At 40.3% G+C, this 20,021-nt stretch overlaps 1 protein-coding gene across 10 annotated transcripts in view; it reads right to left on the bottom strand.

The window, feature by feature from the left end:
* TBX5 (T-box transcription factor 5) overlaps positions 1-20,021 on the bottom strand; it is a 102,364-nt gene that overhangs the window by 36,223 nt on the left and 46,120 nt on the right. For all 10 annotated transcript variants that reach the window (XM_044275311.1, XM_044275310.1, XM_044275314.1 and 7 more), the window contains one exon: positions 13,128-13,275. In XM_044275311.1, coding sequence (XP_044131246.1) covers positions 13,128-13,275 — 148 coding nt within the window. The remainder of the gene's footprint in view (positions 1-13,127; positions 13,276-20,021) is intronic.

Here is a 20,021-nt window from a genome sequence, read left to right as displayed (position 1 = left end):
CACTACTACTATGGCAACCAGGACTTTAATAGCGTCCTGGCTGCCATAGTAACACTGAAAGCATTTTGAAGACGGATCCGTCTTCAAATGCTTTCAGTTTACTTGCGTTTTCCCGGATCCGGCGTGTAATTCCGGCAAGTGGAGTACACGCCGGATCCGGACAACGCAAGTGTGAAAGAGGCCTAAAACTAATCCCATGATTTTCTGTGGATTCAGTTCTGGCATCCAGCACATCACTTGCAATGCTGATTGTCTGCTTGTGCCAGACAGAAAATATAGCATGCATCATTTTTCTGTTTAGCTATGAATGCAGGACCAGTTCACTAAGTATACAAAAATGCCATCAGTTGTTTCCATCTCAGGCTAAAGCCTCATTCACACGTCAGTGATTTCCATCAGTGATTGTGAACCAAAACCAGGATTGGAGCATCATGGGTGCAACCAAGATCCCCATATAGTCCTAATCTTCAAACATCTGGCCGGACACAATTGATATATGTGAACCCGGCCTAATTGGTTTCAATAACTAAAGCTCCTCCTTTAGGGTCCACAGTCACACGTCTGCAACTGTTTTGCGATACGCAAATTGAGGATCCACAAAACACGGACACGGGCAATGTGCGTTCCGCTTTTTGCGGACCGCACATGGCCGGCACTATAATAGAAATGCCTTTTCTAGTCCATGGATGCGGACAAGAATAGGACATGTTCTATTTTTTTGTGGGTCCGCAGAACGGAAGTGCAGATGCGGACAGTACACTGTGTGCTGTCCGCATTTTTGCGGCCCAATTGAAAATGAATGGGTCTGCACCCATTCCGCTAAATTGCGGAACAGATGCGGACCCATTTTGCGGACGTGTGAATGGACCCTTAATGTAGTTTTTGCTTACATTGCTCCATATTTATATTTCACAAGCAGAAGGACCGAACTTCGCACGGGTATATTTCATCTATTTTATTTCATGTTTGTGTGTGTCGTTAAAAGATATCGACAGTATCCCCCAAAACAGTTAACTAGAGTGACCTCCACAGCACCCTGCCCCTTTAATGCTAGGGCGACACGACGACATGTGTCGCGCGACATTTTTTGTCAACATTTTTTATAATGATAGGCTACGGTGTCGCACTGTAACATGTGACATGCTGCGACTGCGACATGGCAGTTGCAAAAAATCCATCCAAGAGGGATTTTTCTGCGCCTGTCACGTCGCAGTCGCAGCATGTCACATGTCACAGTGCAACACCATAGACTATCATTATAACAAATGTCGCATGACATTGGTGCGAGATCAATGTCGCCCGACACATGTAGCAGTGTAGTTGTGCCCTATGTGTCGTGCGACTTTTTGTCGTCGTGTAGCCCTAGCCTAAAGCTGACCTACAGCAGTGAAGAAAAATGGCTGGGCTGTTATGGAAACCTGGAGCAAAACTGTGTGTATGTGGAGACTAAGGACCATGCGAGCTTCTATTGGCTGATAAGGGACATGTGACCATGTGTATGGTAGTTGGGATATGAAGAGAAAGACTTGAAGGCTTGTATTGGCTAATGCAGGTCATTTTTGGGGATTTCTCAGGAACGGTACGTCCTAGAGAGCTGTGACCCCCACAAGATTTCTTTCCAGGTAGCAAGGGATGTGTATACCAGGTTTTGTTGAAATCGATGGTTGCGTTTTTGCGTGATTGCGGAACATACATACATAAATACATACACACATATATAAGTACTTCTTTATACATATAGATTGCTATATATTATTTGCTACATATAATGTGCTATTGTTTCCTGAATGCAAAGATGACGCATGAAACACATTCATGTACACAGACCTGTTTATACGAATAGGTCAGGATTCAGTCCGGATGCAATGTGTCTGCTACACGCATCACATACGGATGGAAAACTCGCTCATATGAGAGAGGCCTAAGTTCCACTCAAGTTGACAGTCAATGGACCAGAATGATGCTGGTTCTGGAGAAAAATAGTAGTCTGATTTAAAGAGAACCTCTAACCTCTCCTGACTTTTAAATTGTATCATCTTCCTGTATTTCCCATGTTATAAAAATTCTTGTACAACTATTCTTATGACTCTTTGTTGTGGCATCCCTTTATTATGTCTTCTAGAAGTTATGAATGAATTACTAGCAGTTTGCAGTGAAGGTCCAGATGGGTGTTACCAGTTGTGGGGTGTGTCCGTGCACAGTCTGACACTCTCCAATTAGTGCTGCCAGTGTCAGACTTTGCAGGGACAACCCCTAGCTGGTAACACCCATCTGGACTTTCATTGCAAACTGTCAGTAATTCATGCATAACTTCTAGAAGAAATAATAGTAGAATGGTACATCAGAGATGGGTAAAAAAATAAGTGATCCAGATTTTTCTGGAGGAGTTACTTATAGGTCCTGTTTCACAGGATGAAAAGAGAAGGTTTGCTACATTTTGACTCATTTTGAAGGTCCCTATAGCTTATAACTATACATTTCGTCATATTCTGTAAAGGATTATTTTCTTTCAGGCCCCATATGACATTACCTACAAATTTAAAAAGGGCTCCAAATACATTACTATTAATCCTATGAAATACATAATTTAATTTGGCTCCTGACTGCACATATTAAAAGCTCTTGTTGTGCATTCTATTTAGCTATTACTCAAAGTTTATTCCATACATTCCAAATACTGAGAAAATCAGACCCTGAGTTATAGACAAATATGTTTGTAAATCCTCTTTCCTGCTAGAATTGCCATTTTTGTATGTAGAATCATACAAAGTAATAGATCCCACTACAGAGCCTGTTGATTATAATGAGACTTTATGTCCCAAATAATGCAGCATGCTGTGCTATTTAAAGAAAAAAATAAGCCAAAACATGTTTTTACAATCATTTTTTCCATTGATGTTATTTGAATGATGATTCAGCATTTAGTCCTTTTGAATTATAGATTACTTTTCATCAAACACTCTTTTGTATACTCTACAATCTACATATTTAATGTGAGCACTATTTACTTCAGATAATTTATCCTGTGAGTCCACTAACTGTACACTTGGCTTCTTTAGCCCTCTTAGTATATGATTATATTAGTATACACTATATGATTTAGTAAAGGTCCAAATTGTAGAATTATTAATGCCTCTTTCACACGGGCATCGCTTGTGGGGGCCGGATAGGATGCGGGTGCATCGCGGGAAAATGCGTGATTTTTCAGCGCGAGTGCAAAGCGTTTTAATGCGTTTTGCACTCACGTGAGAAAAATCAGCATGTTTGGTACCCAGACTCGAACCCGGACTTCTTCACAGAAGTTTGTTTTTGGATTAGGTTTTGTGTAGATTTTATTATATTCCCTTATAACATGGTTATAAGGGAAAATATTAGCATTTTTAATACAGAATGCTAAGTAAATTAAGGATGGAGGGGTTAAAAAAAAAATATATTAAACTCACCTCATCCACTTGTTCGTGCAAACCGGCTTGTCTTCTTTCTTCTTCTTTGATGACCTGGGAGGAAAAGGACCTTTGGTGACATCACTGCGCTCATCACATGGTCCATCACATGATCCATCACCACGGTGATGGACCATGTGATGAGTGCAGTGACGTCACCAAAGGTCCTTTTCCTCCCAAGTCATCAAAGAAGAAGAAAGAAGACAAGCCGGGTTGGCGAACAAGTGGATGAGGTGAGTTTTATTTCTTTTTTTAACCCCTCCATCCATAATTTACTTAGCATTCTGTATTAAGAATGCTATTATTTTCCCTTATAACCATGTTATAAGGGAAAATAATAAAATCTACACAACACCTAACCCAAACCGAACTTCTGTGAAGAAGTCCGGGTTTGGGTCGGTACCAAACATGCCGATTTTTCTCACGCGCGTGCAAAACGCATGAAAACGCTTTGCAATCGCGCAGAAAAATGGCGCATTTTCCAGCGATGCACCCGCATCCTATCCGGCCCTCACACGCGACGCCCATGTAAAAGAGGCCTGAGGGTTCATGAAAACAACCGTGGTTTTTGTCCGCATCCGATCCACATTTTTTGCGGGTCGGATGTGGACCTATTCACTTCAATGCATCCGCAAAAAATGCAGACAGCACACCATGTGCTGTCCGCATCCGTATGACCATTCCTCAGCACCTTTAAAAAAATATAGAACACATCCTATTCTTGTCCGTTTTATGGACTGCTCTTTAGAGGGCAGTACATTCCATTCAGCTAATTGCCGGTATCCGTGTTTTGAGGATCTGCAGTTTGCGGACCACAAAAACACCATAGGTCGTGTGCATAAGCACTAAGAGTGGAAAACTCTTGAGACTTAATTTCGTGAAAATGACACTACAGAACACTAACTACACATCATAACTGAATACTTGATAACACGAAAATATGTTGTCATATAACATTATTGTAACTTGAAGAACAGCAACCGCTATAGCTTGTAATATTCTTATACTCAATATTACATCGATATAATCACTACACAAAGTTACATTTTCACTACAGCAAAACAGTTTTTGTATTTATTTAATGTTTTATGCAAAATTACTAAAAAATACTATTTGTTCAGAAAACTGAGTATTTATTAAACTGATCCCACCTTCTACACCTCGCTTAGCAGTTTGCTAAATAGTAACATGAAGTCTCAGTACCTAAAGTGCCCACTGAAAAATCATTGGTTTGCCACACATTGGAAACCTGATCATTTATAATAACATTTGAACATGTTTACATGGAACTACCATATGTCTGATTTTCAAAGGCATTTAACTGTGTGCACTAAACATATGGACTATCGGGCCATTTACCAATTATAGCACGCACACACACGTCATGAACATCTGTACCGTACTGACTTAAAAATGTACGAATGAAAGTCACTTTTATCACATGACTATCATGTACTGACAGTCTACTACATTGGAGTGCTCAACCATAAGCAAATGCAAACACGGCTCATACGTGTAACACAGGGAATCATGAATCTTTAACCTCAAAACTGAGTGCCATTTATATGAAATAGTAATATTCGGCAGCTTCATCTGAGTGACTTCATAGTCCTATTTTTTGCAGTAGGCATCTACAATATATATAATAACAACAAATTTCTAAGTATTATTTACCCCATTGATGACTGAAAAAATTGTTGTAATTGAGTAATTTCATCCAAGTACTGAGGGTGAGGTCCACATTGCGGAGTGTCATTAAAACCGGATGGCCTACATGGTGGACTTTTCAATATATATTGCGGGCATGTTATCATAGATATCATAGAGAAAATCTACACACAAACCCAAGTGCTACTTCATAACAAACCTTCATCACATGACAAGTAGGTCAATTGCTTGTCACCCCAAATTTTCCAAGGGAGGAGTGTTTCATGACCTCCAGACAACAGCCAGTGTTATGGATCAGTGAGTGTAAACCCACTGTGCCAACTAACTGGTTTGGTTTTGGGCTAAACCCTAAGGGCGTTATTCCGTTGCTCCCCTAGTATACACCTGTTAACCCCTGTTACAGGGATCTGGACTTTGCTGCGGGTTAGCAACTGGGCTGCTACCTCCTGGCCTAGTTCCAATGTAGATGGCAGCACACCCACTGGGGTCAAGGACTCTGATGCAAGCACAAGAAGCTTAGGATACTGAAAACGCACAAAAAAACACAGGAAAACTGCAGGTATATCGCAAGAACACTAGACAATCAAACACTGTTGTTGGTCACCAGAGGACCTAAAGCTTAGGCACCCTCCTGCTGGAGAGGGTGCCTTAAATACCCAGGGATCCTCAGCCATTGGCTCAGGAAGGATTTGGGAGAACACACACTGGCCTTCTAAGATGTCGGAGGTGAGCGTGGGCACCCTAAGGGAGTATCTGGCAGGGCAGAAGCAGGGAGGCAGCATCATGGAGAGGACGTCAGTGACCAGGGTGCCGCATGATATAGTAAGTGGCACAGTATCCACACCCACAGGGATCAGCAGGAGGGCGGCGTGCATGGAGCACAGACCTAACAGTAACCCCCCTTCTTCTTCCTCTTCAGGCCAATCTTTTGCAAAATTTCTTTAACAGAAGAGGATCATCAATATTCTCCCTTGGCTTCCAAGACCTCTCCTCTGGAGCATAGCCTTTCTAGTCCACCAGAAAATATATTTTGCCCTGACTTTTTCCATTCCAAGAGTATTCTTGACATCGTAAGAATCTTCAGAACTGACTTGAGCAGAACATTTACAGAATTGATTGAAGACCACCAGCTTGAGCAGAGATACATGAAAAGAATTTTGTACTGGCAGAGATGCAGGAAGTTTTAATGTATTACAGACAGGATTCATTTTCTTGATAATTTCCAGTGGTCCAAGGAAACAAGGGGCCAGTTTATAGGATGGCACTTTAAGCTTAATATATTTTGACGAAAGCCATACCTTGTTACCTGGAGCAAACTGAAGAGGATTTTTACGCTTCTGTTCAGCAAATTTCTACATCTGAACAAAGGCCTTTTTCCAATGCGTGTTGGTTTCCTGCCAGATTCTAAAACAATTCTCCTTTGAAACTCCTGAGGAAGCAGAAACAGGTAGAGTTGAATTTCAAAGTAAATCGAACACCTCTTTCAGACACGATATGTTATGGGAAGCCATGGAAACGGATGATATGAAGTATAAAAAACGGAGAAGCAGACAGAAGACCAGACATTGGTATAAAGTGTGCCATTTTTTAAAAATCAACCTCTACTCATATAACTGGGCAATCGGAAGAAAATGGTAAGTACGTAATAAAATCCATAGCAATGGATAGCCAAAGAGCCTCAGGAACTGGAAGAGGGCATATTGGCGTTTTGTTTTGGGCACATATGGAGCAAGCTGAAATCTAGTGTTGTACATCCTTGAACATGGCCGGCCACTCAATAATACTGACAAATTAGTTTAAATGTTTTATGTTGCCCAGGAAGTCCACTATATTTGAATGGTTTTCTCTTAGGCCCTGGCAGCTAAGTTTTGTTGGGAGGAATGTCTCTCACATTGACTGGAGCCACTGTTTCAAACCTTGCTGGGTCTTTGATATGTTCTGGTTTTTCTTCTTGGTCAGTCAAGTGTACATTGGAGATACTTATGTTTTCGGAGCCATGACAGCTTTAACAGAAGAGAACTAGAAAATTATGGAAGCACCATATAAGATATCTTTTCAGAGTGAAGAACTCCGACTCCGGTTCAGGGATGAATTGTACGGACTCGTACAGAGCCCTTCCATTGACTGATGTCACCACTAGGGGTTTCTTTAGATGTCGAACTGGAATCCAGTACCGATCTACCATGGTCTGATGCAGGAAACTACCTGCCTAACCAAAGTCAAGAAGGGCAGAAACAGTGAACCTAATAACTCCAAGAACAGAGTTACAGGAACAGACAGAGAAAGAGAGGAGTTATCTTTGCCCAGGGTCACCTCTACTACCGACCCTAGGCTCTGAAGTTTTCAGGCTTCTTGGGACAGGTGCAGGCAAAGTGACTTTCACCACCACAGTATAGACAAAGTCCATTAGCACATCTATGCCCTTGTTCTCCCTCAGGCAGCCTAACGCTTTCCACCTGCATTGGCTCAATTGCTGACAATGGAGGAGGAGACAGGGATTTTTGAAATTTAGGTGCCAGACAAATGGGTCTCCTTTCCCTCCCTTTCTTCTTGGCTCATTCACAGAACCGGATGTCAATTCAGGTGGCCAGGGTTACTAAAGCATCCAGAGAGGTAGGTATGCCCTGACCAGCCAATTAATTTTTAATTTTGCCGGATAGCCCATACCAGTAGATTGCTACCAGCCCCTCTTTATTCGAGACCAGTTCAGAGGCCAAGGGTAAAAACTTGATTGCGTATTGACCCACAGTAAGGAAGCCTTAACAGTGGCATAGTAACGAGGATGCTGCAAAGATGGCACGCCAAGTTCTTCAAAAATTCTGTGAAAAGAAGTCAAGAAGAGTTGCAGATTATTAGTAATTGGTCCATTCCTCTCCCATAAATGATTTCACAGAAATCCACAGCAAGATTTTGCATCACCACCACAGCTGGGGAAAGGGAACAATCTGGTTCCAGAACCTCCAACGGTTGCAGGAGCGGTACAGTGGTTGCTGTTTTTTGCGGTACTGCTGCTGTTGTAGTTAGAGAGTCCAGACGGGTAGATACATGATGTAAATAGGACAGTATTTGGTTCTGCACACTTGTTTTCAAGCTCTTGTAGGACATCTGATAAGTCCTCATGGGATGGTCAAGCAGGTTCCAAGGCTTGAGTTTACTGTTATGGATCAGCAAGTATGAACTCACTGTGCCAACTAACTGGTTTGGCTTTGGGCTAAACTGTAATGATGTTATTATGGTGTTCTCCTGGAATTCACCCTTTACCCTCAATACAGGGATCTGGAATTTGATGCAGGGAAACAAGTGTACTGCTGACGCCTAGTAGTCCTGGTGTACCTGGCAACTGACCCACTGGGGTCAGGGACTCTGGTGCAAACACCAAAATCTCAGGGTACAGAAATTGCACTAAAAATGAAGGAAAGCAGCAGGTATAGACTGAACAGTTACCAAGACCAGAATGCTGTTTTTTAGAGATCCAGGCAGTGCATAGTTAATGGAGACATATAAAAGACTTGTGGGCAGTGTATTAAAGAGGCAAACATGAGACAGGCAGGCTGAGGAATAGACTGGAGCACAAACAGGGTAAACAGACTGGGTTAGTTTAAACACAAACTTAACTGAACTTGGACTTGAAAATGCAGGGGCACACAGGCAGGGTAGCATATACTTGAAATATGGCAGGAATACAGGCAGGACATAATGCAGGATAAATGTGAATCGCAATAGCACCACTAGACTATCAAACACCGCTGCTGGTCACCAGGTAACCTAAAACTCAGGCATCGCCCTACTGTAGAGGATGTCTTAAATACTCAGGGATAATCACCCACTGGCTGGGGAAGGATTTAGGAGAGTATTTTCTAAGGGGGAATCCAGCAGGAGCATGGATGCAGTAACATAGAGAGGATGTCAGTGACCTGGACGACGGATGATATTGTGAATGGCAAGCCGTTAGCGTAACAGCAGAAATGCACCATGAACCTCAGACCTAACAGCCAGATATATTATTTGCAAATTTTGCATTGCTAATTTACTCTATCCATGGAGAAACATTATGAAGGGCCAACCAAAATTCTTCACGCTAGATCTTCAATCAACATGGCAGCGGCCGGCTCTTCGTGATCAAATTAATGAGGGTTAGTATGATTTTATGATTTTTATTTTATTTTGCACTGTATTATTGCTATCACATGCCGGGATCATGTATGAACGTGGCATCTAAGAGCTACAATGATGGGGAGCAGCGCAATCGCCACTCCCTCTCATTGCACCCACTACTTACAATGAAATGTGCTTAATGACAAAGTAATTTGTCACAAAGCGATTTCTTTTGTAAAATTCAGCGAAGCAGCTTATAATGTTTATACTGGTTAAAACATCAATACAAGTGACTTACTAATGTAATCCATTTATCCAAATTGCCTCCTTGTGACTGTTTATTTTATTTTTCCATTCCATTATAGATTGTTTGTTGTCAGTCAACGCTTCAATGCAGCAGCGGTAACCGTGCTTTCACACTGTGGAAGACTGATGCGGCCTCTCTGGTGGTCGGGATAGCGGGACCACGGTCTCAGCCACCTGTAACTGTGCTTGTAGTTAGTGTGGAACAGCTCCAGGGCATGCGCAGTAGCCTTGGAGCTGTTGTACACAGCTATTTCACTGATGTCTCATAGCTGCACTAGCTTGGGAACATGCTTACAGAGGCAAACTGCTAGCGTGACAACATCATGCCTCTTGTCTGTGCGAGCGTATTCCGCATCAATCAAACTTCTAGTCAATGCCCCCGTACACATCAGGAAGGCCAGGGCTGGTGAGCAGTGGCAGCCCTGAACTTGCAAAGTTAGACAACCCCTTTAAGACTCGGTTCACACCTGAGCATTTTACAGAGCGTTCCTACGTGCTGTAAAACGCTCAACAGGCAAAAACCAATGTTCCCTATGGGCATGGTTCTCACCTGAGCGTTTTACAGCGCGTACAAACGCTGCTGTAAAACACCCTAAGCCCCAAGAAGTGCAGGAGCTTCTTTGGGGGGTATTGTCGCGTGTAACACCTCTGTTTTTCATTGTACGCCTCCGTGGTCAATAGCAAGAACGTGCGTACGACGCGCGTTTCCAAAATACAAAACGCCCCAAAATACGCCTCAAAAACACCCGATAAAAACGCCTGTAAACAGCGCTTATCGAATACGCTCAGGTGGGAACCCAGCCTTACTCTCTGCCAGACGATCACTATGACCAGAGGGGAAAGGGCAGATGAGTGACTCAGAACATTACTCTAATCACTATAATGCTCTTCTGTAGGAGAAGAGAACAATGGAGACGTCATAACCTTATCCCAATTCTACACCTACTATTATCATAAGCATTAGCCTTCAGATAACATCCCCTCATAGCTGCAGTAAACTAAACAATGGATTACCTATCTATATAGGAAGTGTTAGAGTTTGTGTTGACTGCATAATGACAATATTTAGTATTTAATTTTACAAAATGAAAAAGAAAAACTGCCAAAAATTCTCAACTATGTTTTGAGTTTAAAAAAATACATTTTTCTGATGGAAGAGTCCCTTTGTACATATCCCTTGCTCATATTCTTCCGTTACACATTCATAATGTTACATTATTATAGTGAAAAAAATGTGGAGTGGCCGTGAATTTTGTTGCAATATCTGAGATTCCTTTTGGCAGTGTTCCCAGTCTGTTACTATGGAAACCCGCATGATTTCACTAACAGAATATAATCAGGCAATGAATACACAGCCCTCGTACCTCATACACGTTATGCCCCTTTCATCTCCCTACACAGCATGTCACAATGGTGCGGTTTACAGGAATCTTTAACTAATAAAGCTTTAAAGAAACACTTTCATTGTATTATAACATTTTTTTTTATGATCACCGGTTTTACTATGCTAACCCTAAGTCCCTCCATTAACTACAAAGTTCTTATACTTTCCCCACAAATCTTAAAGCAGAAAACAGCCATAACTTTCAGTAAATTCCATGTTAGAAGGTTAAGAATAGCCACAGAGGTCACTTGCAAATTTTAGGGAATTATTGCACGTGAAGATTTGTATTGTGATTACAATTTTACCACAATAAATAAATACAATAAATAATAATAATTACAATAAAATCATAGTGATTTTTCTCATTATTTAGCCCCAGCTTAAGCATCCACTTTCTGTACATGATGAGGTATAAGTATGCAAATAGTAGTGATAATACCATGCTAAAAACCATGCTGTAATACCATGCTAAATACCGAACTGGTAATGGACACCATCTTTCCGAAAGAACTAAACAACAAATAGCTTCTCTTTTCATACAAGCGGCCTGGTGCGGTAGTATGAAGCTCAGTAAATAAAAAACATATTTAGCATAGCAATAGTGCTGAACCACATGTGTACCATGAAAAGTTCTTAACATATACGTTGAGAGAAAAAAAAGGATACAAAGCGTAGCACGCCACTCTTTTCTATCCTGCAGAGTCCATTAAAAAAAGTTGACTTTTTTTTTACAATGGAAAGCTATCGTGAATGGATGCCACTATATGACATCAGTATGAGGCCTCCGTTAACGTATATAGTTTTTGTATGCATTAAACAAATGGCAAAAACGTGATGTGAACCAAGCCTTATGTATGACAGATGTATACACAAGCCCCTTTTTTTTGGATAATATATATGTAATATTCAAAAGACTGCGAAATTGGTTTCCATAATTTACACATACTCGTTCTAAGCTACTAAAATTTCAATGCTAGGACATAATTTTCTGCAGATTAGATTGATCACCAGTTACGTGTATATGAGCTGTGTATTATTGTATGTAAATCCTACGTCTACCTGTATTTAAGATGACTTTGATATGGTAGCCATATTGGAAGCCATAAAAAAATACTCTATGTACTGGATCGACAGTCATTTACATAAGAGAATACATAGTAATTAAATAAATGTATTAAGCATCAGTCCTCACATGTCGATTGCTATGAATAATCATTATATCACATTAGTTTATACTGTATAAAAAAAAAAATAGTGCAAGCCCCTGAAAAGGATAACTGTAAAAGGGTAAATTGTTGTAATGTTATATTGTTAAGTGAAATGTTCTGATTTGCTGTATTTGTATACAAAATAGTATTGTATGGATAAGTCAGGGTTAACACTTTGGCTTAACCCCCTTAGGTTACCAAGAGATGGACCTGGGTCCACCCTCGGCTGAGGGGAGAGTGTTGTTCCATGTTTGCTGAGGAAGAGAGAGGACCTATATGTGCTTACTCCTAGGCCTGAGCTCAGAGAATCTTCACCTCTGAGGTTTCGACTGCTAAACAACATTTGCTGCATAAATGTGCTCCAGAAAGAGAAGTTAGAAAGTCGAAAATCTACAAGGCAGTGCATTGGAGTCAGTCAGCAACGTATCAAACTAGCTTATGGCAGAAAGAGAGACCTTACTACAGTGAGAAGGAATATTCTTTTTTCTAATCTGTTTTTCTTTTTGATTGTAGATTTTTTTTTAAATGTTCTTTTCTGTAAATTATTATGCAGGCAGCCATCTTGCCAGTGCTGATGTAACCAATATTCAGAGTTATGCGTTACAGCAGTCACAGAATCATAGGAAACTGCTGTCTGGAGATTATTCATTGACTTCTATGGCACAGTATCGTGAGCATTCGCTTTGACACGTGCATAGGTCATTGTGTAGCTAGCAGGAGGAGGTGAGGCTGTTGCCATCACCTATTGTGAAGGGTGGCTCCTCTGTTAACTATATAGGTATTCTCTTTCATTGTAATCCTGCCTATGATGATAATGAGATGACTACTGACAAGTGATCTCTACAGAACAGAAAGAGTTAGACTGTTATGAAGCTTAGTGTTCAGTGTGAAAATTGTAAGATTTATGGAAAACTAGAAAACCAAAACATTTAAAAAAAAATGTTTTACATAAAAACTTGATCTAAACAAAAGCTCTTTTTTGGTGGATACATTTGCTTTAAATAGAAGGAAAGGGATACTTACATGTCCAAAAGGATCTAGGTGGTTGTTAGTGAGCTTCAGTTTCTGGAACGACACCAGCTGCCTCATCCAGTGTGCACCAGTAGCAGGAGAATCTGGATGAACGTACAGACGCCCAGGCATTGCAGGTTCAGCTTTTCCAGTAACTGACCTACATCAAGAACACAAACCAAGAAATCCACTGAATGGCACAGGATTACTGAAGGATCATACTCATCAAGATCAGGTAATAAGTTGGCTATTTGCTTACAAAGTGCAGGAGAATGTGAATACAGATTACAGGAACACAGACAAAAAAGAGATGAGGATGAACTTTACTATGATCATTCATCCCCATAGAGTTTCATTGTTTACACAGGACGATGTGCTGCATAAACAATCCGATAAACCAACGTTTGCTTGTTTGTTGGCTGATTGCCTGCACATTCACCTGGGCAAATCATCAAAAATTAGCATTAGTAGCTGTATTAATGTTTGTATCCTTTTTTTGGCCCAGTCATCGTCTCATGTAAATTTCCCCTTAGCAGTTAAAAGTGGCAACTTCCAGTATCACACAGATCCTGAAAATAGTGTCACTGCATTTCAACAGGATTTTATGCACATTACCATAGTGGACCATGCATACACAGTAAAGACACAGTAAAAACACGAAATGCAGCATGCTCCATCATATGCCCTGTGGTAGAATGCACAAAGTGTTCTCTTAGGCCCCCTTCACGCGGGCGTCGCGGGTGAGGGCCGGATGCGTTCAGGGTGCATTGCGGGAAACGCGATTTTGTCTGCCATTGCGTTCGGATGTTCAGTTTTTTCCATGCGAGTCCAATGCGTTTTTCACTCGCGTAAGAAAAAACTGAATGTGCTACCCAGACCCGAACCAGGACTTCTTCACTGAAATTCGGCTTTGGGATCAGTGTTCTGTAGATTTTATTATTTTCCTTTGTAACATGGTTATAATGGAAAATAATAGCATTTTTTAATACAGAATGCAAAGTGAAATGTCACTTGAGGGTTAAAAAATTATAAAAACATTGCTTACCTCATCCACTTGATGGCGCAGTCGGGATCCTCTTCTTTGTTCTTCTTGAAGGACCTGCAAAAGGACCTTAACTGGCGTCAAAAGGACCTTCTATCTTCATTCAGCAAGACCTGCACTGACTTCACCGCGCTCACCACGTGACATCAGCGAAGGTCCTTTTGCAGGTCCTTCAAGAAGAACAAAGAAGAGGATCCCGGCTGCGCCATCAAGCGGATTAGGTGACTAATGTTTTTATTATTTTTTTAACCCTCAAGTGACATTTCACTTTGCATTCTGTATTAAAGAATGCAAATGTTTTACATTATAACCATGTTATAAAGGAAAATAATGTAAATAGGGACCGGGTCGCTCATCCCTCGTCATCCTAGCAACTATGTGTGAAAATCGCATCGCATCGGCACTTGTTTTTGAATGCTATCCGATTTTCACACAGCCCCATTCATTTCTATAGAACATGCTGCAATTTTCATGCAACGTACAAGTGATGCGTGAAAAACATAGCTCATGTACACAGCCCCATTGAAATGAATGGGTCAGGATTCAGTGCGGGTGCAATGCGTTCACCTCACGCATTGCACCCACGTGGAAAACTCGCCCGTGTGAAAGGGGCCTTAGGCCTCTTGCACACGAATGTTGTGCATCCGTTACGTGCATTGGGGACCGCAATTTGTGGTCCCCAATGCACGGGCAACATCCGTGCGGTGGCTGGGATGGATCGAGACCAATTAAACTTGAATGGGTCTGTGATCCACCCGCACCCCAAAAAAAATAGAACACGTTCTATTTTTTTGCGGCGCGGAGGCACGGACAGAAACACCACGGAAGCACTCCTTAGTGCTTCCCTGGGGTTTCCGATCCGTGCTTCCGTTACGCATCTCTGTGATTGCGGACCCATTCAAGTGAATGGGTCCACATCCGTGATGCTTAGTGCACACGGCCGGGGCCCGTGTATTGCGGACCGGCCGTATGTGGGCCGCAATACGGCCTCGGACACACAACGTTCGTGTGCAAGAGGCCTTAGAAGCAGTGAATTCTGTGCTGCTAAAGGCAAGTTTGATCCAGAAAACTGAACCTCACCCAGAACTAATGGGCCGCAATGCAGCGCTCTATATGGTTCTGTTTTGCACACTGTATTAAGAGCTAAAATGAGCACACTTATATGCATGGAGTCTTTATTTTCATGCACTAGATCTTCATCTATCATTTTCTAGTTATGCCACTGGTGATCACTATTTATAGAGTTATTGAATGCAATGACCCCCTATGGGACCTCTACTTCTCAGAGATCTCCATATGACTGTTTGGTGGTCCTAGCCAGCCAAAAGATAGCTCTGTGTGTGAAGTCACTGAATTGGACATCTCTGTAAGGGCTTGTTCACAAGACTGTATGGCTTTTTCAGTTTTTTGATGGACGTTTTTAACAGATTTGTTTTTCCATTTTTTGTTTCAGTAGTTTTTCCGGTTCCATTCGTTTTTTCCGTTCCATTTTTCCATATGGCATATACAGTAATTACATAGAAAAAATTGTGCTGGGCATAAAATTTTCAATAGATAGTTCAGCAAAAACGGAACGGATTTGGAAGACATACGGAGTACATTCCAAATGTGTTCTGTTTCTTTTTTTGCAGACCCATTGACTTGAATGGAGCCATGGAACGTGATTTGCGAAGAATAATAGAATATGTTCTATCTTTGAATGGATTGGAAATATGGAAACGGAATGCATAGGGAATACATTGCGGGTTTTTTTGTGGAACCATTGAAATTAATGGTTCCGTATATGGACCATATATGGAACTCAAAAAACGGCCCATTCACAGAATGCAACAAAACATTTGTGTGAACGAGCCTTAATACTCATGAATATTACTGGAAAGGACACATGCATATGTGACCATCGCTCCAATATGTGGCTGCTATAAAGGGTCAGGTGGTCCAGGTTCCAAAATGTGGTACAATTTGGTTCATCTAGGTTTTGAAAAATTATCTATGACTAACCTGAAAAGGGGTGTGGCTACTGGAATGGGATGTGGCGTCCAATGTGCCGTTTTAGCCAGAATTGTGCCACAATTCTGATGTAAAAGTCACAAAGTAAGCCAACCAGCCAACCAGTACTTGGTATATTTGGGGTATTTTTATTAGGACCAGCGTTTTCCTCAACGTTCTAAAGTCCCTCTGCCCTGTTGGAGAAAGCCTCAAAGTTATGTAGCGGCGTGGCCCTGCTGAGCAATTCCAGCTGCTCCGTCCCATCCACTTGAATTGGACGTAGCAGTTGGATTCATACTGCTTCACTGCTGCATTGTCGACAATGTGCAGGTAAACAGTGAAGAGCTCTGCGGTCTCTTCAAACAGCTTACAGGTAGTTGTGGACCCCCTGATAATGATCAATATGGGAAGCCAGACAAACCCTTTAAATTAATACAAGGGACTTTGGATGGAATTTTTCTAGCACTGCACAGCAGAATTCTGGCTTTTTTCATGACTTTTTGGGATCACTTGCGCAAAACATTTGCAACTTTTTAGCACTGCTCCTTCCAGCACCACCTACAGATTTAGAGTAAATACTTAAGAATTTCAGAGGTTATCACTTTTGTAACATATTTATGAAGTGCCAGTGTTTAAAATATCGCAAAAACTCCAAGCCAGGCATCCTCCTGGCATACTTTTACTGAAATAAGTGCAACCACATTGCCCTGGCGCCAATTTTATTATTACTGTGCTCCATTTTCATAAGTGTGTCCATAGCAAATCTAAAAAAAAAGGTTGTCTCTCCAAATCAGGTTGCTGCCAATTTTGGCCATGTTTTGCAGTGTGTAACAATGCAATGAAAGCAAGTGTGTTTCTTGACACTATTGATAAAAAAAAACTTCCTATTAATTCCTTCCCTGTGTTTATATTTCTGCATGAAAATGTAGGGACCTGATTGAGCACGGTCAATCATATGTAATGTCCGATGAAGCACTGAAGATTTAGGGGGGATTTAGCAAGCCCTGTACTGCAGAATTCTGGGTTCAAAAAGTCAAAAAATAGGAATTTGTAATTTTTTTCACATGCACAAAAATGTCACAACTTTTTGCATCTTTACATCACTCACTCCAAGAGCGGGTGGGAAATTGTGTGTGGTAAGATGCAGCAAATTTAGCAAACAACATGCGACGATTCTTAAATTTGGCTCAAAGTACTCCAATGCAGACTGTAGCAAAACTGACTTAAAATATATCCCTCATGATAAATTTCCCCTTAGAGGCTGTTCACATCTCATTTTGCTTTGCTTTGAGTATACAGTATATATATTTGATCAAAGTAAAATCGTATTGAAATGTACTGGTGGACGTACCCATAAACTATAGTTCTTTTGACTCCATTTGTCTCTATTTACGTTTCTATGTGTTTTTTTTTTTTTTTTGAAGGACAGAATAGTGTAACTTACCGCGCTATTCTGTCCTGCAAAAATAACATATAGAAACTTTTTTTTTTTCTTACACTGTAGTCAATGAAAGATGGGTGAAAACATAAGACATTACGTTTCCATCTGTTAAACGTATCAGTTTTTTGCAGATGATTCCTTCAAATCTTCAAATCATTATTTTAAACAAGAAAGGTTTCAACAAAAAACAGACACTTAAAAATAAAGAATACAAATGTATTAAAAAGTATGCACATCTGTAAAACATATATGTAAAAAAAACTGAAAGGATAAGGATAAAATTGCATAGGTTTGTATATGTTTATTTCATGTCTAAACTATACATTATATCTACTTAAAAAGCGAGGTGTGAACAACCCCTTAGTCTGCAAAATGTGCTGGAATGATAGCACAAATTGTGACAAAATGGCTTGCATCAAATTTGCTTTGCGTCGTTTTTTTTTTTACACTTTTTAGGACTACCTTAACATTTTTGAAAAGTATGGAAAAAAGAGGTATTTCTAAGAGGAATTGTAAAATCCTTCAAATTTATGAAAGGCTTGAACCATTTTTGGTGCAAAATCTTGGTGTATATGAACAACAGGCATAAAATGGCATAGGAAAGAGAAATGTGCCTGTCATACTATTAAGTAGACTATTTTGATACATTTTGTGATATTTTGTACTTTATAAGCAGTGTATAATCTCATGCATGGTAGGATGGCCCACGTGTTCAATAAGATATCCTGCAGGAGAGGACATGTCACATGCTTCGCCACCTTGTTGTAGTGGTTTATACCTACAATAAATGTTATTTTATCTAGCGGTGTACCTATGACTTTGTATCTGTGCTTCCATTTCCTACTTTCCTCAATAGATTTTAGCGGAATGATTGGTGTGATCTTGATTATAAAACTTACTGGTTACGGTAAACAATTATCAACAGAAGCATTTCTCCATCAACAGCTTCTACTGAGAGGGTTCCTCTGCTTCTCCGCCAAGAACACATATTTAAACTGTGGCTTATGCTTGGAACGCCCATTCTTAAATAGAACAAGATGTGATATACAATAAAACTGTCTTAAGTATCAGAAAGCCTTCCAAGCAGCAAAACTGTGTCCAACTCCTATAAGACATTGTTACAGTCAACTAAATGTGACTGTTAACGTATGACCAGATTATTCAGCCGAAACCATGACAAATTACTAGTACAGAACGTAGCATCCTTCTATATATTGTTAGCAGGCATTTTCTACTTTACAATGCCACTTTTTCTCTATACTGAAAATGTAATCCAATAAGACAGGCGTAATCTACATTCAGCCAAACTCAGAGCAATATTAAAATGTAAAGCTACTAGTAAAAGTTACAAATATATCTCTAATACATGAGGATGGCAAAGAACCGCTCCTAATGCTACCCTACAAGTGACAATTACAGCTTGATGTGGTGTCTCTTAATTTTATAAAAATATGTTTTTTCTGACTATAGTGGAAAATTATGTTGTAAGCGATCATATACCAGTTTTAAGATTTTGAGAGCAAATTAAAAAAAGCGAGAATGTTATTGGTTTCTTTAAGTAACGGTTCCACATTTTGCCTCTTTTTATATACTATGAAGTCCAATATTCCTCTTATAGCAAAACATAGTGTATCAATTAATCAATTTATTTACATCATTAACAGATCTAAGTTAAAGTTAATAATAGAGTTCCCATTAAAGCCATACCAGCTATGGCGGATCCGTATAGGCCATTCACTTTTAATGGGGTCATCATGTTTCGCTAGAGGTTTCAGATTGGTGTAGTTTCAGATGTATTTTGGCCAGCGTGAACTTCAAAAATGCAATGTACTATTATTTTTATTCCGTCTATTTTAGTAAATGCTTGAATTCATTATAATGTAACAATTCTGGATCATCCTTTTTTATAACTTCATGTTATTCCTACTAGAAAATGTATGAATAAAATTACAACTGTGTGGTACCACTGTGGGAGGGGGGTGTCCCTACACATTCTGACATTGTCCAATAAGTACTGTCAGTGTCAGATTGTGTCGGGACAGCCCTTTGATAAGAAGAATGATAACACCCAGTGGTCAATTTATTAATACATTTCTAGTTGGAATAACTGGAATGGTACAGGACAGAATTCTCAAAAAAAATCATGTTCCTGGATTGTTACTCCATAGAGAATACACATATTTACTAAAGCAGACATGTCAAGAGAGGGGACAGCTCCTCTCTAATCGGAAATGTAAAGCTACAATTTCTAAGCATCAGTGAAGACTGTTGACTGGTACATTGAAAACTGCTATTGGTACTGTGTTGAGTTGTCCACATTGGTTATTTCTGCATCTTCAAGATGAATGGAAGGTTGAGTCGAGTCTAGAAGCTGTTTGAATTGAGTGCCTTGAAACTGAATTTGGTACTCTCAAATGCAGGGATGCAAACAATG

This window comes from Bufo gargarizans, chromosome 1 (assembly GCF_014858855.1).
Source record: "Bufo gargarizans isolate SCDJY-AF-19 chromosome 1, ASM1485885v1, whole genome shotgun sequence".
NCBI classification, from domain to species: Eukaryota; Metazoa; Chordata; class Amphibia; order Anura; family Bufonidae; genus Bufo; species Bufo gargarizans.
The sequence above is the reverse complement of the archived record's forward strand: the minus strand, read 5'-3'. Positions and strand labels throughout refer to the sequence as shown.